Source organism: Rhinoraja longicauda, chromosome 2, assembly GCF_053455715.1.
Source record: "Rhinoraja longicauda isolate Sanriku21f chromosome 2, sRhiLon1.1, whole genome shotgun sequence".
Classification (NCBI taxonomy): Eukaryota; Metazoa; Chordata; class Chondrichthyes; order Rajiformes; family Arhynchobatidae; genus Rhinoraja; species Rhinoraja longicauda.
In genome coordinates, this window is record NC_135954.1 from 73,010,540 (window position 1) to 73,024,580 (window position 14,041).

The 14,041-nt window shown below is 39.7% G+C and overlaps 1 protein-coding gene across 4 annotated transcripts in view; it reads right to left on the reverse strand.

Annotated features, from left to right (window-relative positions):
* Window positions 1-11,766: 11,766 nt before the first annotated feature.
* The window catches only part of ube2e1 (ubiquitin-conjugating enzyme E2E 1), an 82,988-nt gene continuing 80,713 nt past the window's right edge, over window positions 11,767-14,041 (reverse strand). For all 4 annotated transcript variants that reach the window (XM_078421205.1, XM_078421196.1, XM_078421213.1 and 1 more), the window contains one exon: window positions 11,767-11,948. In XM_078421205.1, coding sequence (XP_078277331.1) covers window positions 11,851-11,948 — 98 coding nt within the window. In that variant the 3' untranslated portion in view covers window positions 11,767-11,850. The remainder of the gene's footprint in view (window positions 11,949-14,041) is intronic.

Sequence of the window (14,041 nt, forward strand, 5' to 3'; positions counted from 1 at the left end):
AGTTGCTGCCTTTCAGCGCCGGAGACCTGGGTTCGATCCCGACTACTGGCGCTGTCTGTACGGAGTTTATACGTTCTCCCCGTGACCACGTGGGTTTTCTCAGAGATCTTTGATTTCCTCCCACACTCCAAAGACGTACAGGTTTGTAGGTTAATTGGCTTGGTATAAGTGTAAATTGTCCCTAGTGTGTGTAGGATAGTGCTGTGTGGGGTTCGTTGGTCGGTGCGTCGAAAGACCCATTTCCACACTGTATCTCGAAACGAAAAACTGAAAAACACAAAATATTATACAGAACTACTTGTTGATGTTGGTATACAGTGACAGGTTTAAAAAAAATACATGATGGCATTTTCTTTTTTTGCAAAAACTCAATTTTAAGAGCTACTTCCTCATTGAAAGACCTAAATTAGTATGGACTGGCAACACCGCCAATTCCTCGCTAACCATAAACAAAGGGAGCATCTCATGGCTGTGTGCTCATTTCCCTGCTCTGCTCTCTTTATACCCATGACTGTTGTAGCCAGACACAGGTCCATTACCATATTTAAATTCAATGAATAAAATCACTGTCATTGACTCCTGTCACCCATTATTCATCCAAAGTACAGGAAAGATAATCAGGTTGAGTGGTGCCAAAATGACAATTGTGCTCTCAATGTCAGTAAGACCAAGTAGCTAGTTTGTCATGCACCCGTCTTCATTGGTGGACCGGGTCTGGAGTCAACAGCTTCAAGTTCCAAGGCATATACCTCACTGAGGATCTATCATAGGCCCAGCACATTAATGCATGTTGGCATGTCACCAAATACTTTATCTAACCTCTACAGATCGACTGGTTGCATCACAGCCTAGTGACTGGTTGCATCACAGCCTAATTCCGTAATTCGAACATTCAAGTTAGGAGGTGTATAAGAAAATAACTGCAGATGCTGTTACAAATCGAAGGTATTTATTCACAAAATGCTGGAGTAACTCAGCGGGTCAGGCAGCATCTCGGGAGAGAAGGAATGGGCGACGTTTCGGGTCGAGACCCTTCTTCAGACTGATGTCAGAGGGGCGGGACAAAGGAAGGATATAGGTGGAGACAGGAAGATAGAGGGAGATCTGGGAAGGTGGAGGGGAAGAGAGGGACAGAGGAACTATCTAAAGTTGGAGAAGTCGATGTTCATACCACTGGGCTGCAAATTACCCAGGCGAAATATGAGGTGCTGTTCCTCCAATTTCCAGTGGGCCTCACTATGGCACTGGAGGAGGCCCATGACAGAAAGGTCAGACTGGGAATGGGAGGGGGAGTTGAAGTGCTCGGCCACCGGGAGATCAGTTTGGTCAATGCGGACCGAGCGCAGGTGTTCAGCGAAGCGATCGCCGAGCCTGCGCTTAGTTTCGCTGATGTAAATAAGTTGGAATCTAGAGCAGCGGATGCAATAGGATGAGGTTGGAGGAGGTGTAGGTGAACCTTTGTCTCACCTGGAAACTGTTTGGGTCCTTGGATGGAGTTGAGGTAAAGGGACAGGTGTTGCATCTCGTGTAGTCGCAGGGGAAAGTGCCCGGGGTTGGGGTGGTTTGGGTAGGAAGGGACGAGTGGGCCAGGGAGTTACGGAGGGAACAGTCTCTGCGGAACGCAGAGGGGAGGGGATGGGAAGATATGGCCAGTGGTGGGGTCCCGTTGTAGGTGACGGAAATGTTGGCGGATGATCTGTTGGATCTGCTGGCTGGTGGGGTGGAAGATAGGAGGTGGTTCCGCAGAGTCATGCACAGTACCCAGTGTATCATAGTTAGTGACCTTTCTTCCACTCCCCAAATTGAAGGTAGTTCCAGGAAGTACTGCCTCAAGGCAGCTGATTGCTCCAAAGACCCACACCGTCCTGGTCACACTCTCATCTCGCAGCTACCAATGGGATGGTGGTACAGACACACAAGAACAATTAACTCCAACTTCAAGAATAGTTTCTTCCAATTAACTGTGAAGCTCTTGAACTACAATGCACACCTACCATGGACTTTGCACTAAGGCTTTTTGGTACTTTTGTTTCTGGACCATCTTTGTCTGGTTTACCTAGAATTTCTGCATATTTATTTGTTGTGTTGTTAAGTTTAATGTGCTGGTAAAGCTGCAGCAAGTACGGATTTCATTGTTTTGGTCCTTGTGCAATTGACATTTAATCACTCTTGACTCACTTTAAAGCTGCATTTTTAAATGACATTTACACAGGTGATTCATTTGTCCTGGGGCACAAACTGTGTTGTGGGCAGGATCAGTTTTAGCGCACACTTTTAATCAGATATATATATTTTAAATCACATAACCTTGACATGCATTCAATATACATCTAAAATTTCAATCTTTTGCACTGATTTGGATAATTTGCCCTAGGAATCGCACTATGACATTTTGAAGGCTCAGTTTAATCAGTCATCTAATTAACACCTTTCATCTGTTGAGCTGATCCGGCTGCATATAATCATTCATAAATATTGACATCACTGAGTTCTTCACAGCTTGCAAGCAGCCAGGTTTACACAATCATTATGACCAATTAACGCCACTAATTCATGCTGAATCATTGCCCATTTAGTCTCTGCAAATGTTGATTCTAAAGTGGGTTCAGCTCCGTTCTGAGATTTTCCAAGGCAATATTCAGATGTAACCTAAACTATTACTTAATTGATTAGGTAATAATAACCTAAATTATTACTTAATTGATTGTTATTTTTGAATATCAGGGATACCTACATCATCATAGTTGAAAGATAAGCCTTTTGCAAAATGATTTTATTATACGTTAATTAATAAATTAGATGTTTATAGGAAATGTTGACACAAGAAGTGATTTCTCAAGTTTTTCCTTACCAAAGAACAAAACTTAAATTTTTGGAAGCATGTAAAAGTCACACTACATTGTTGTTTCAATACTGTAAGAAACAGTTTGAAAGGAAGTCAGTCCTTTTCAACATATAGGAACAGTTCAATTTAAGACCAAAATGTAGACTGTGGATTACAGAGTAATCCAAAAGGAAGATGGAAGAGGCCAGCATCACATCCAAAACTGGGCCAAGAGGTCCTATTCTATTAATATTTCAGTAATTTCAATGGGGTTCTTTGTCACTAGGCCCTGGGTGATCTTGTTAGTTGTGTTTGCTGCATCTGTTTCTTTCTTTCCATAACACAAAGAGCCAAACCACAAACATATTCCCCGCCACCACCTCCACATGTTTATTGCTTCTGTTTCAGGCCTATTCCTCTTATCTATCTATTAGATTTGCCATTTCCCTCACTTTGATGCCCATCTTTCCTTCCTGATCCCATTGTCCTTCGGATGCGAGATTACCTCTCAAAAAAATCCTTTATTCCTCACGAATGCGGTCTAATTTGTAATCTCCCTTCCCTCTTTGAAGTTGTGAAACCCATTGTAATCCTCCTGAATCCATGCCAGAACTCCTCATCTGAACCTGGGAATATCACTCCAATCGATTATCTGATCGATACCACAGATGATTGCAGCAATTTCTTATATGACAATGAATAACTTTTAGAAAATACTTCATCTGTTCTAAAAAGCTTTACAACATAGAAACTTTTCATTTTATTTTGCCATAGACATAAACCACCCTCAACCAACCCATCTCCTGTCCCAATCTCTCTCTCTCTCTCTCTCTCTCTCTCTCATCAGATACTTTTTATAACCTTATATATTGAACAAGTTTTCAATCATCCACTCCACATATACTGAAGTGGGTTTGTGACAAATTTAATTTAATTAGTCCTATGAATTTTCTTTGAATATTTTGTTAAAGAACAACATAAATACAAGTTCCTACCGCAAAACTATTGCTGTTAAGGAGACAACTACAGTTGTTAAGGCAGAAATGGACTACCTAGTTCTGCTAGAACCACGAAATTTCATTGAACTTAACTGAACTTATCTTCTGTGTTATGGAGAACAGATCGCCAGGCGTTGGTCCTTGTACAGTCACTGTCCTTGCTGTTTTGTCATGGCAGATACTGTTAAAGCACAGGACCTTGTATTTGGCTGAAACAAGTTGTTAGTGGATGCACACTCACATCTTCATTCAAAAATAATGACGTCATGTATGCAGTCCCATAATTTTTAACGTTTAATATCATACGGACCTTGAAACAGTACATTCTGAGGAGTTATTTTTTACAGTTGCAAATATCTGTTGAGATTTCAGGTGCACATCAAACTGAAGATCACACTCAAGTGCTACAACAAGTACTTAAATGTCTGAAGATGGTTCGGACCTGAAATGTCGTCTGTGTAATCCTCAACAGATACTGCCTGACCCGATGAGTTGCACCAGCACTTTGTTTTCTTTGTTAAAACTCAGCTGTGAGAAGGTATGATGTATTCCTGCAGCAAGCCTTTAAAGTCAGACATAATGTGGCACATTTTTTCCCTACAAAAATAATTTAATGTTGCTGCTCCCATTTAAAGATTTTCTCCACCCTATTTTTAGATTTTTGCATTTTCACAGTCCCTTTCCCCAGTGTGCTCCAGCTTGTCTCTTGTCACTTCCTCTTGGCAGGCAAAACCCCATCATTGGTTTCAAGAAAATTCAGTTCATTTCTTGTAACACTTGTTTATTGAGGTGTGATCAAGATTATCACTTTGTTTCTGGAAAGACTTTATTGAAATGTTGTCACCACGTGGAGAAGGTTCTGGAGACAGGCTCAATGTATGCAAGGGAAAAGTTTAGAATGTAACATACAGCTCCCTTATGTTGAGGTTAAAGAATTGCTGCGTGGAGACATAAGACTGCATTGTCTACTCTTCCAGCACTTTGTCCTGTTTTATGTCTTCCTTTTCCCAAGAGGAAACCCGACCACTCTGTCTTAGCTGCATGCAGACATACTTTCACTGGCTTGGGCAAAAAGACTGCAAGAACAACAATTCCAGTCTCTGTTGATTTATTAAACCAACTGCCCTGGAACTTCGCCAAGCATACACCATGACTTGAGCGACAGCCAAAAGTCATAATCAAGCAATTTACATACAACCCTTGCACAAAATCGCAAAATAGCATAACTCACTGACAAAGACGATCAGTTCACGACTTGCAAAAAGTAATAGTGGCCTCAATTCAGCAAAGCACACTGATTAATCTCAAGCCATTATTGTTCTGCATATCAGTGGAGATGTATGCTCACCCTTTTCATAAGATTGCGCTGTATGGCTACAAAGATGGAATTAGGCTGTTAGATGTTTGCCATTTGCTCAAACGTTTCCTTTTATGTCACAGGTTTCCTGTGATTTTCCGATATGGCCAAAAGGGGACGGGGATCATTCCAGTGGAAGGAATAATATCTCACACAAACAATGTTTGTGGTTGTTGGAGGACAATAATGTCAGCCTATGCTTAGTTTTGTAGGAATTCATCTCCAGCTGCTTTGTCAATGATGTGTTATCTCCAGTTGCAGTCATCTGCAATTCATCCAATACAGCAGTTAGGCACTTGGTAGCTTGACACATTACCATTCTGATAAATAGTAACAGTCAAGCCACACAAATCTTCAACAAGAATGTAAACACTTAGCATTACCGTTGCGAGAGGTCCCAAGCTATCCTGTAGAGTTCCTTGAAATGATTTGGTGACCAGAGCAGCTTCCAAGCTGTGCAGTGTGTGATTCATGTTTAATTCTGGAAACTCTTTCCACTGGCCACAAAGGGAAACTAGGTTAATTCTTGCTATCACTATTCAAATGATGTTATGGGGAGTGTTCAACAAGTCTGCTCCTTCAGCAATAAAAGGCACTCAACTCATCTCATTGACACCCTGGCTTGAATTACATGGCCTAATTTGCTACAGCAATTCACAGATGAAATCATACATTTATAAATCAGATATACATGAACCTTCTTTAAGATAATATAGATTAACCTTACCATTCACTTCATTTTCTTCTTGCTCTTTCAACTCCTTAGAACCTCTGGTAAATCCATACTTTCTAAAGTTTTACATCATGCTGAAATCAGAAGATGCAGGTCTTGCCCAATACATCATCCGAGTCGTTTTTATTGTTGAGAATGGAAAACCATAATCACCGAGGTTACCAGGTTTAAAAAAACATCCAATTATTCTCTGAGAGATTGGTCTTTAAATCAATTTATCTGACACAAAATGATCTGATTTGCAGAATATAACTGTTTGGTTCCTGGGCACTTCTAAGCATAACAGTCGGTACATGACAGACAGCTATAGGAATTCCAGCACAATCCCACAAGTTTGCTTTACACCATCAAACAAAATCAAGGAAGGTCTATATCAGCTTTATTTCCACTCCCTTTTTAATTTCAGTTACATTCACAAGTTATAGGAGTAGAATTAGGCCATTTGGCCAAACGAGTCTACTGCGCCATTCAATCATGACTGATCTGTCACCTAATCCTATTTTCCTGCTGTCTCCACATAACCCTTGACACCTGTTCTAATCAAGAACTTGTCTATCTTTGCCTTAAAAATATCCAACCTGGCCTCCACAGCCCTCTGGCAATGAGTTCCACTGATTGACTACCCTCTGACTAAAGACGTTCCTCCTCACATTTTTAAAAGAGCACCCTTTAATTTTGAGGCTATGACCTCTGGCCCTAGACTCTCCCACCAGTGGAAACATCCTTTTCACATCAACTCCATCTATGCCTTTCGTTATTCTGTGTTTCAATGAGATTCCCCCTGAACCTTCTAAACTACAGCGAGTACAGGCCCAGTGCTGTCAAACGCTCATCATATGCCAACCCACTCATTCCTGGATTCATTCTTGTAAACCTCCTCTGGACCCTTTCCAGAGCCAGTACATCCTTCCTCAGATATGGGGCCCGAATTTGCTCACAGTACTCCAAATGCGGCCTGACCAGCGCCTTATAGAGCCTCAGTGCCACAAAATCCATCTTCAGTCCCACACATACACTTTGATTCAGCACTCTTGGCACCCGAGGGTGGAAATTTTACGTCATAATGCTGAGTGAAGAAAGGTCTTATCCTGATGCTAAATGGCTACTCTCTTATTCTGAGATCTCGTTCTCCATTGATATTGCCGAATAGTGTAATGTTTTTATTCTTTTTTTGCTTTTTCCTCTCTTCATCCAACCATATCCCTCATTCCCATAGCTACTCTATTCCTTCCTCCTTTACAATGCTAAATGGCTGCTTTCTTATTCTGACATCTCGTGTCCATATTGTGCCATCTGTATCACTATTATCTCCTGCAGTGATGCACAATGAAGAGTTGTGGTTGTTTACATTAGGTTATATTCTTGGCTGGTTGAATTGTAAAGTGGAAAGGAATAGAGTAGCTGTAGGAATGGGGTATATGGCTGGATACACAGCAGAAAAACAAAAAAAAGCCATGTGATCAGACGAGAAAAAACAAAGCTAATGTTTCCAGTTATTGGTTTTTCATTAGACTTTTCTCTGCAGATGCTAGCTGACCTCCTGAGTATTTCTCTTTTGTAAAATAAAACAATCTTCTAAATTTAACAGGTAGTGAAGTAGAAAACAAGAAAAAAATTTAAATGTTCTATCATAAATGGAAATCAAAAATTCACATAGGGTAAAATCAATCGGTCAGAAAAGCAAAAAAATACAGAAAATGCTCAGCTGGGCAGGTAGAAGCAGACTGAACGTTTCAAGACAAAAACACTTCATCTGATCTTTGACGTGCTGCGTGTTTCCAGCAGATGTTTTTTAAGCTGTTGATGTTCTTTTTAATTAACAAAGAAAATTAATCAGGATGTACTTTATGACTATACAAATTGCAGTAGAAGTACAGAATTCAGAAATGATCTTAATATTAGCTTCAAAACATTAATACTGCTAACAATTTTGAAACCAAGCGCAGTACAAAATCGAGAACTTGAGAAATTCAGCACTTGTTAATTAACACTTTTCAAATCATTACCATCCAGGTCCTCTATTTAAGACTAATTAGATTTAGAACAATGGACCACATCAGGTTGGCTTTAAATGAATTGCCAAATTAAACAAATCCCTTCTGCCTGCACATGAACCATGTCCTTCTATTCCCTGTATATCTATGCGCCTAATCTAAAAGCCTTTTAAATGTCATCATTATACCCGCTTCCAATTCCATCCCTAGCAGCACGTTCAGACACCAAGCACTTACCGTGTAACAAACATGCACATCTCCTTTAAAGGCTCTTTCTACCCCCACTCTTCCCCCTTTCTCCCACCCCTACTTCATTTTAAAGCTATGCCCTCTAGTATTTGATATTTCTAACCTGGGGAAAAAAGATTCAGACTATCTACACCTCTCAGAATTTTATAAAATTCCCTTAGCTCCAACTCTCCAGAGTTGACAATCCAAGTTTGTCCAGTCTCTCCTTATAGCCAATTTCCTCCCATCCTGGCATCTAATCTCCAGAGGCACCACATTCTTCCTGTAACCGGGTGGCCAGAACTGCCGCAAGACCCAAGATGCAACCTAGCTAAAGGTTTATAAAGCTGCAACACAAGTTCCTGACATCCTCGATGCCTCAACCTTTTTTACCACTCGATTTACTTGTGTTGCTACTTTCAAGAGCTATGGATTTGGATCCCAAGGTTCCTCTCTACATCAATGCTGTTATGATCCTTCTATTAACTGCATACTTTCCTTTTACATATGATCTCCCAAAGTGCAACAGCTCACAAAATAAACTCCATCTGCTACTTCACCACCCATATCTGTAGCTGATCTATGTCCTGCTGATGGTCTTCTTCACTGACTGTAACTCCACTAATTTTTGTGTTCCTTAAATTTATTAACCAACCCATCTACATTTTCATCCAAGACATATACATCACAAAATACCGAGGTCCCAGACAACACCACAGGCCTCCATCCAGAATAACACCCTTCCCACCACTACCCTCTGTCTTCTATGGGTAAGCCAGCCAATTCTAAATACAAATGATTGAATCACCATGAATTCCATCTTTATCTCCTGGATAATCCATTCCTTTCCAAATACAAGCAAATCCTATCCCTTAGAGTCCTCCCCTCCCAAAAACGAAATGAAATTCATGACTCAAATGAACAAAACTCTTCAATTACAAAGTGCTTTGAAATTTGTCTTCAAAATCAGAAAAGATACTACAGAAGCAAAAGATGAATCTTCAAGTAAACAGAAAACAGAGTCTGAAGGGAAATATCTGTGAGTGAAAACGTCCACATTTCATTTCACATCTCAAATTACACAAAATAAATAAAATAAATACATGCTCTCTGGGATCTAGCCATATCCACTCCATGCTTGAGGCTGCATTTTTTTTCTCCATTTTTATTTCCTCTGCTTTCTTCTTTGTGCAATTCCAAATGGTTTAAGGCAGACAGCAACTCTCGGAAGCACCCTTAGGATAATTTCAGAACCTGGGTGATTTTCATCAAACAGTGACAATCTTCAAAATGGGATTACAGAAAAGCTCCAATAAGTCTGTAGTTTTGACTTCAGGAGGAACTTGGTATCAGATGTATGCAAAATAAAATATCAGCATGAGTGAAAAAGCTTGGATCGAATCTTAATATGCATGACTTAAACATATGTGCTGAATTTTTTTACCCAATGAAAAAATATATTATGAACACATATTTGTACTCAAGATACCAAGGAATGAGCATAAACCTTCTTGAATCTAAAATTAACCATTTAGGTATCTGCTTTGTGTCTGTAATTTTTGTCTGTAAAAGGCTTGTAAAAAGTTAAACATTACGGTCCCATGGTTTATTTTCAGATTACTTGCATCTCATGGTAACATTTGGATAACAATTTGGGAACAATTACCTATGGAAAGGATAAACAAAAATAATAGTCCTGATCTACTTACGTTCGGGAGATAGATTGTGAAGCAAGTTCTGAAGAATTTAATAAACTTTTCAATATTGCTTGGTGTAGTTTCAAGTGTAGCAGCAGCTTGTGGTACCTCATCTAACCCTTAGAAGTTCGTATATCAAAATAATTGCAAGCAAAGTCTGCAGAAATGCACTTCCCCGCAGGGTTTGCCAAATGGCAAGCAGCTGTAGGACCCTGGAACCTGGTTAATTTTGCTCCTCTTTGTCTAATGAGGCATCTTGTTGATCTTCCACTGAGATTCACCAACTCAGCAACATTTTAAATTGAGTCTGTTACCTTCTGGTTTGCATCATGTGCAGCAGTTGTGTATTTATAATATTAGGACTCTCAGTTACTGGAATAACCATAACAAGAAAACAAAGCTCAAGACTGGCATTGCAACGAGACAACTAATTGTAGTTAGAGTCAGTGAACATATGATAAACAGAGAGCAGGGGTGGGGGAAGCAGTGAAAATGTTGATTCATTGGTCAGTCAGTAACACTTTCAGTTATTTACATACATTAATTGTGTCACCACACATCTTAAAGCTACTTTCTAAAGAATAATAAACTCTTTTAAACAGTTTTGGGATATGCACATTAATACCATGTATGAAAAGTTATTTTGAGCCATCACAGAGCACACACCAATTTTTTCCCTGTAAAACTAAGTTGCAGAAGCCACTTATTGGTTAGTTCTGTGTTAGTGTTAATGTACACAGGATTCACAATTGGGGTTTTTTAAGTGTCCAGCGACAGCAGTACCTCCAAACTGCCTTTTATAAATTCTGAACATTCACAAACAGCAGAACCAACCAAGTCTATGGAACAAATGCAGGGTTTATGTGATTTTCAACGACTGCTCGTTAAATAACATTTCTTGATCAGTGTTTTTAATTACAACATGCGATTTACAACAATCTGGCAATCTAATTTTTCCAAAGAAAATCTCAGCAGTTACAGTGGTTACAGACCAGTGGCTGTACAACTTTGGTAGAGGTCAACATTCTTTAATTTTGTAATGTGAATGGGGCCAATAGAGTTGTAACAATAACTGACAGATTTGAAAGGATTTCAATTACTAACAACTCATTCGCAAGACCTAACATTGCTTAAAGTCTTTAAAAGAAAATTAGAATTAAGATGCAGCTTTTTCTTTTTGCGAACTCTCTGCATCAAATAAGCAGCCATACATATTTTAATACAATACTCTGACTACAGCACGATCATTGACATAACTGTGCTTCGAAACAGATATTTGTAGAATTGGAAACCATTCTGGACTCACAGCCCTTAATCTATTCATTTTAAGATTACATTTTGTAAATTTAAACAATGCCCAAAGCCGTGTAAAATATTGAAACAATCGACCCATTTTATAACTGCCGCAATGCTTAGTTTAAATAAGGCAAAACTGTTACTTGAAAGGATTTTGAATTTACTTATTTCTCCCATGCTTCCTGTAAATTAAAACCAGTTCCCACAAACTGCAAATATTCTGCCAATTCATTTCTTATTCCCTGAATGAAGACAATTCCATATATATCTGGCCATTATTCTATTTGGGTCTTAAAAATGGTTACGTTTCCATTCAGTTTTAATTCCTGCTTTTTGATTGTTAAGTATTTTCAAACTCTGACCAAACACAGTGGACACAAACAAATAAAACTCATACCAGTAAAGAGGTATCACTTAATATTTCAGTAACAAATCTGGGTCTTGCATGACATATCATGTCATAATCTTCAAACTTTTCCATGTGAATTTCCTATCTATTCATATCAATAGTTTATTGTTTAAGCTACAATAACAAAGCTCATCAAGAGTTCTGACTAGACTTATGCAAATAAAAGACAGTTGCATTTAAAACCTGTAATAGGAATGCTTGTCCCATTCCCCTCCCCCACCCCTTCACCCTTAACCCCTTCCCCTTTTCATTCCAATGAGGAGCAGCTCATTTCCATCAGAGACAAATATCGGTAGGACTGATGACCATCCAGTTTATGTGGCATATTTCTTGGTCCACTGTCTTGCTATTCTGTCATGTTCAGCCCTGTTAGTCATATACTGTGTGGCTATGCTCCCAACCAAAGGATCCGCTGCAATGAAACACAAGATGCTGATTAGTTAGTACTTTACTTTGGGATAGACCGTGAATTATAGCACAAATGTCTCATTCCCCGTCTCCCACATTCCATCGATAAAGCAGCAACATAGTCAGATAATCCCGCATAAGTGACTAAGTTACCATAATCAATTTTATTTCAACGGGAATATTTGCCAGTGGACAGTTAACCCGGGACTGAAATCCTGTCTTTTTCTCCTTTTCCAATGGATTGTGAAGCCCACACCAGCTTTCCAAGTGGAAATGATTGATTTACATCATCAGCTAAATATGATATATATGATAATAAGCAGCCACTATTCTCACCATTGCGTCTTCGTAGAATGTAATCAATTCATCAGGCACAACCTTTAGATGAAAGAGATACAGCGCAGAATCAGGCCCTTCAGCCCACCGAGTCTGCATAGACCAGTGATCACCCCACACACTAGTACTATCCCACACTAGGGACCACTTACAATTTTACCGAAGCCAATTAATCTACAATCCTGTACGTCTTTGGAATGTGGGAGGAAATCAGAGTACCCAGAGCAAACCCACATGGCCACAGGGAGAACATACAAACTCCACATAGACAGCACCCATTGTCTGGTTTGAACCCAGGTCTCTGATGCTGCAAGGCTGCAATGCCACTACGCCATTGTGTTGACCTACCGTACTGAAATCCAGGCAGATTTATTCCGATCAATTGAAACTTCTCTGGAGCCAAACACCTTCATCCCAAACAGAAGGGTCTGGTAATTTCCCCTTGGTCATTAAGAGGACCATGTTTTCTACAAACTGGTTGATGCTGTAAAGGCACAATAATCAGATGGCTTGTGACAGGCCACTTAACATTCTGTTCTTGGGCCAACTGCTGGGAAATAAATTAACATTTGTTCCAAGGCATTGTACCTGGCTAAACAAAATTTGTACAAATAATGTATTTAGGTTGCACACTCTTGGGCCAGGGTCTTGCTCGTAAGAGAGAAAAGGGTAGATTGAGAGTTAGAAATCACAATTGTAGGGAGGGTGTGGGCAGGGGTGTGGTGAAGTGGTGATCAAGGCAGGTGGGTAGAAGGATCATCTGTTGGAGTTTGGTTGATGGTGGGAGAGATGGTAATCAATAATTGGAAATTGTGGTGCAAGAGGGGATTGGGTTTAACTTGGGAGTGGAATGAGAAAGGGGTAGAAGAGGAGGCTGTTTTAAAGGGAATCCATGCTACTCTGGTTCACAGCATGGGCCTTCAACCTGATCATGCAGTGGCTAACACAAAAAGAACAGAGGTACTACATAATTTCTAGTCCAATATGGTCCTGTATTGAACTTGTCACTTTCTCACTGTCTTTTGTGGTTTCAGCAGTTTTGCTCAGTTAACCACAGAATGAATGTCTTATATCATTACATAGAAGCCAACATGCCCAATCTTGACTCTGTAAGTGTTCTGTATTTCTCTCTTTTAAGCACAGACTCATTTTTGTGATCACTGGAAAGTGAAGTTCGCACTGTTAAGTTTTAACGGATTCTGGCTCATTACCAAGAACTTAATCTAATGTTACTCGCTTCCCTTTTGGTTCTGGCACATATGTTGCAGAAAGCAGTTCTGTATACATGCCAGAAACTGGGATAACATTCAAAACTACATAAAAGTAAAATAAATCACCCTTCATAACAATGATCCCCTTACTTTACCTTGGACTAATCCCTTCATTTGGTCATACACTTCACAGCTGCTACTTGCTATTCTATGCAAATCTCACTGGTGTATTAAACCCTTCTCCGTTTTTAATTCTACTCTTGAATTAGATGTATTGATGTGATTATAATTATATTTATAACTTATGATCTTGCTCATTAGCCATTTACATCTACCTATTGTGAAACCCTAGTAAAGGTCGGGAGAGCAGCAGTAGCAGCAAGGACGACCGTTGGCTGAAAGTAAGTAAGTGTGAATTGCAGGTAAAAGTCCGTTTAAAAAAGAGCGCCAAAGGGACGCTAGCAGTCATTCAGTGAAGCACATACCTCCCAGCTAGTCAGAGGAAGGCAGGATAGTGTGGTGATTGGCTGATCAATTAAATTAAAAGTCT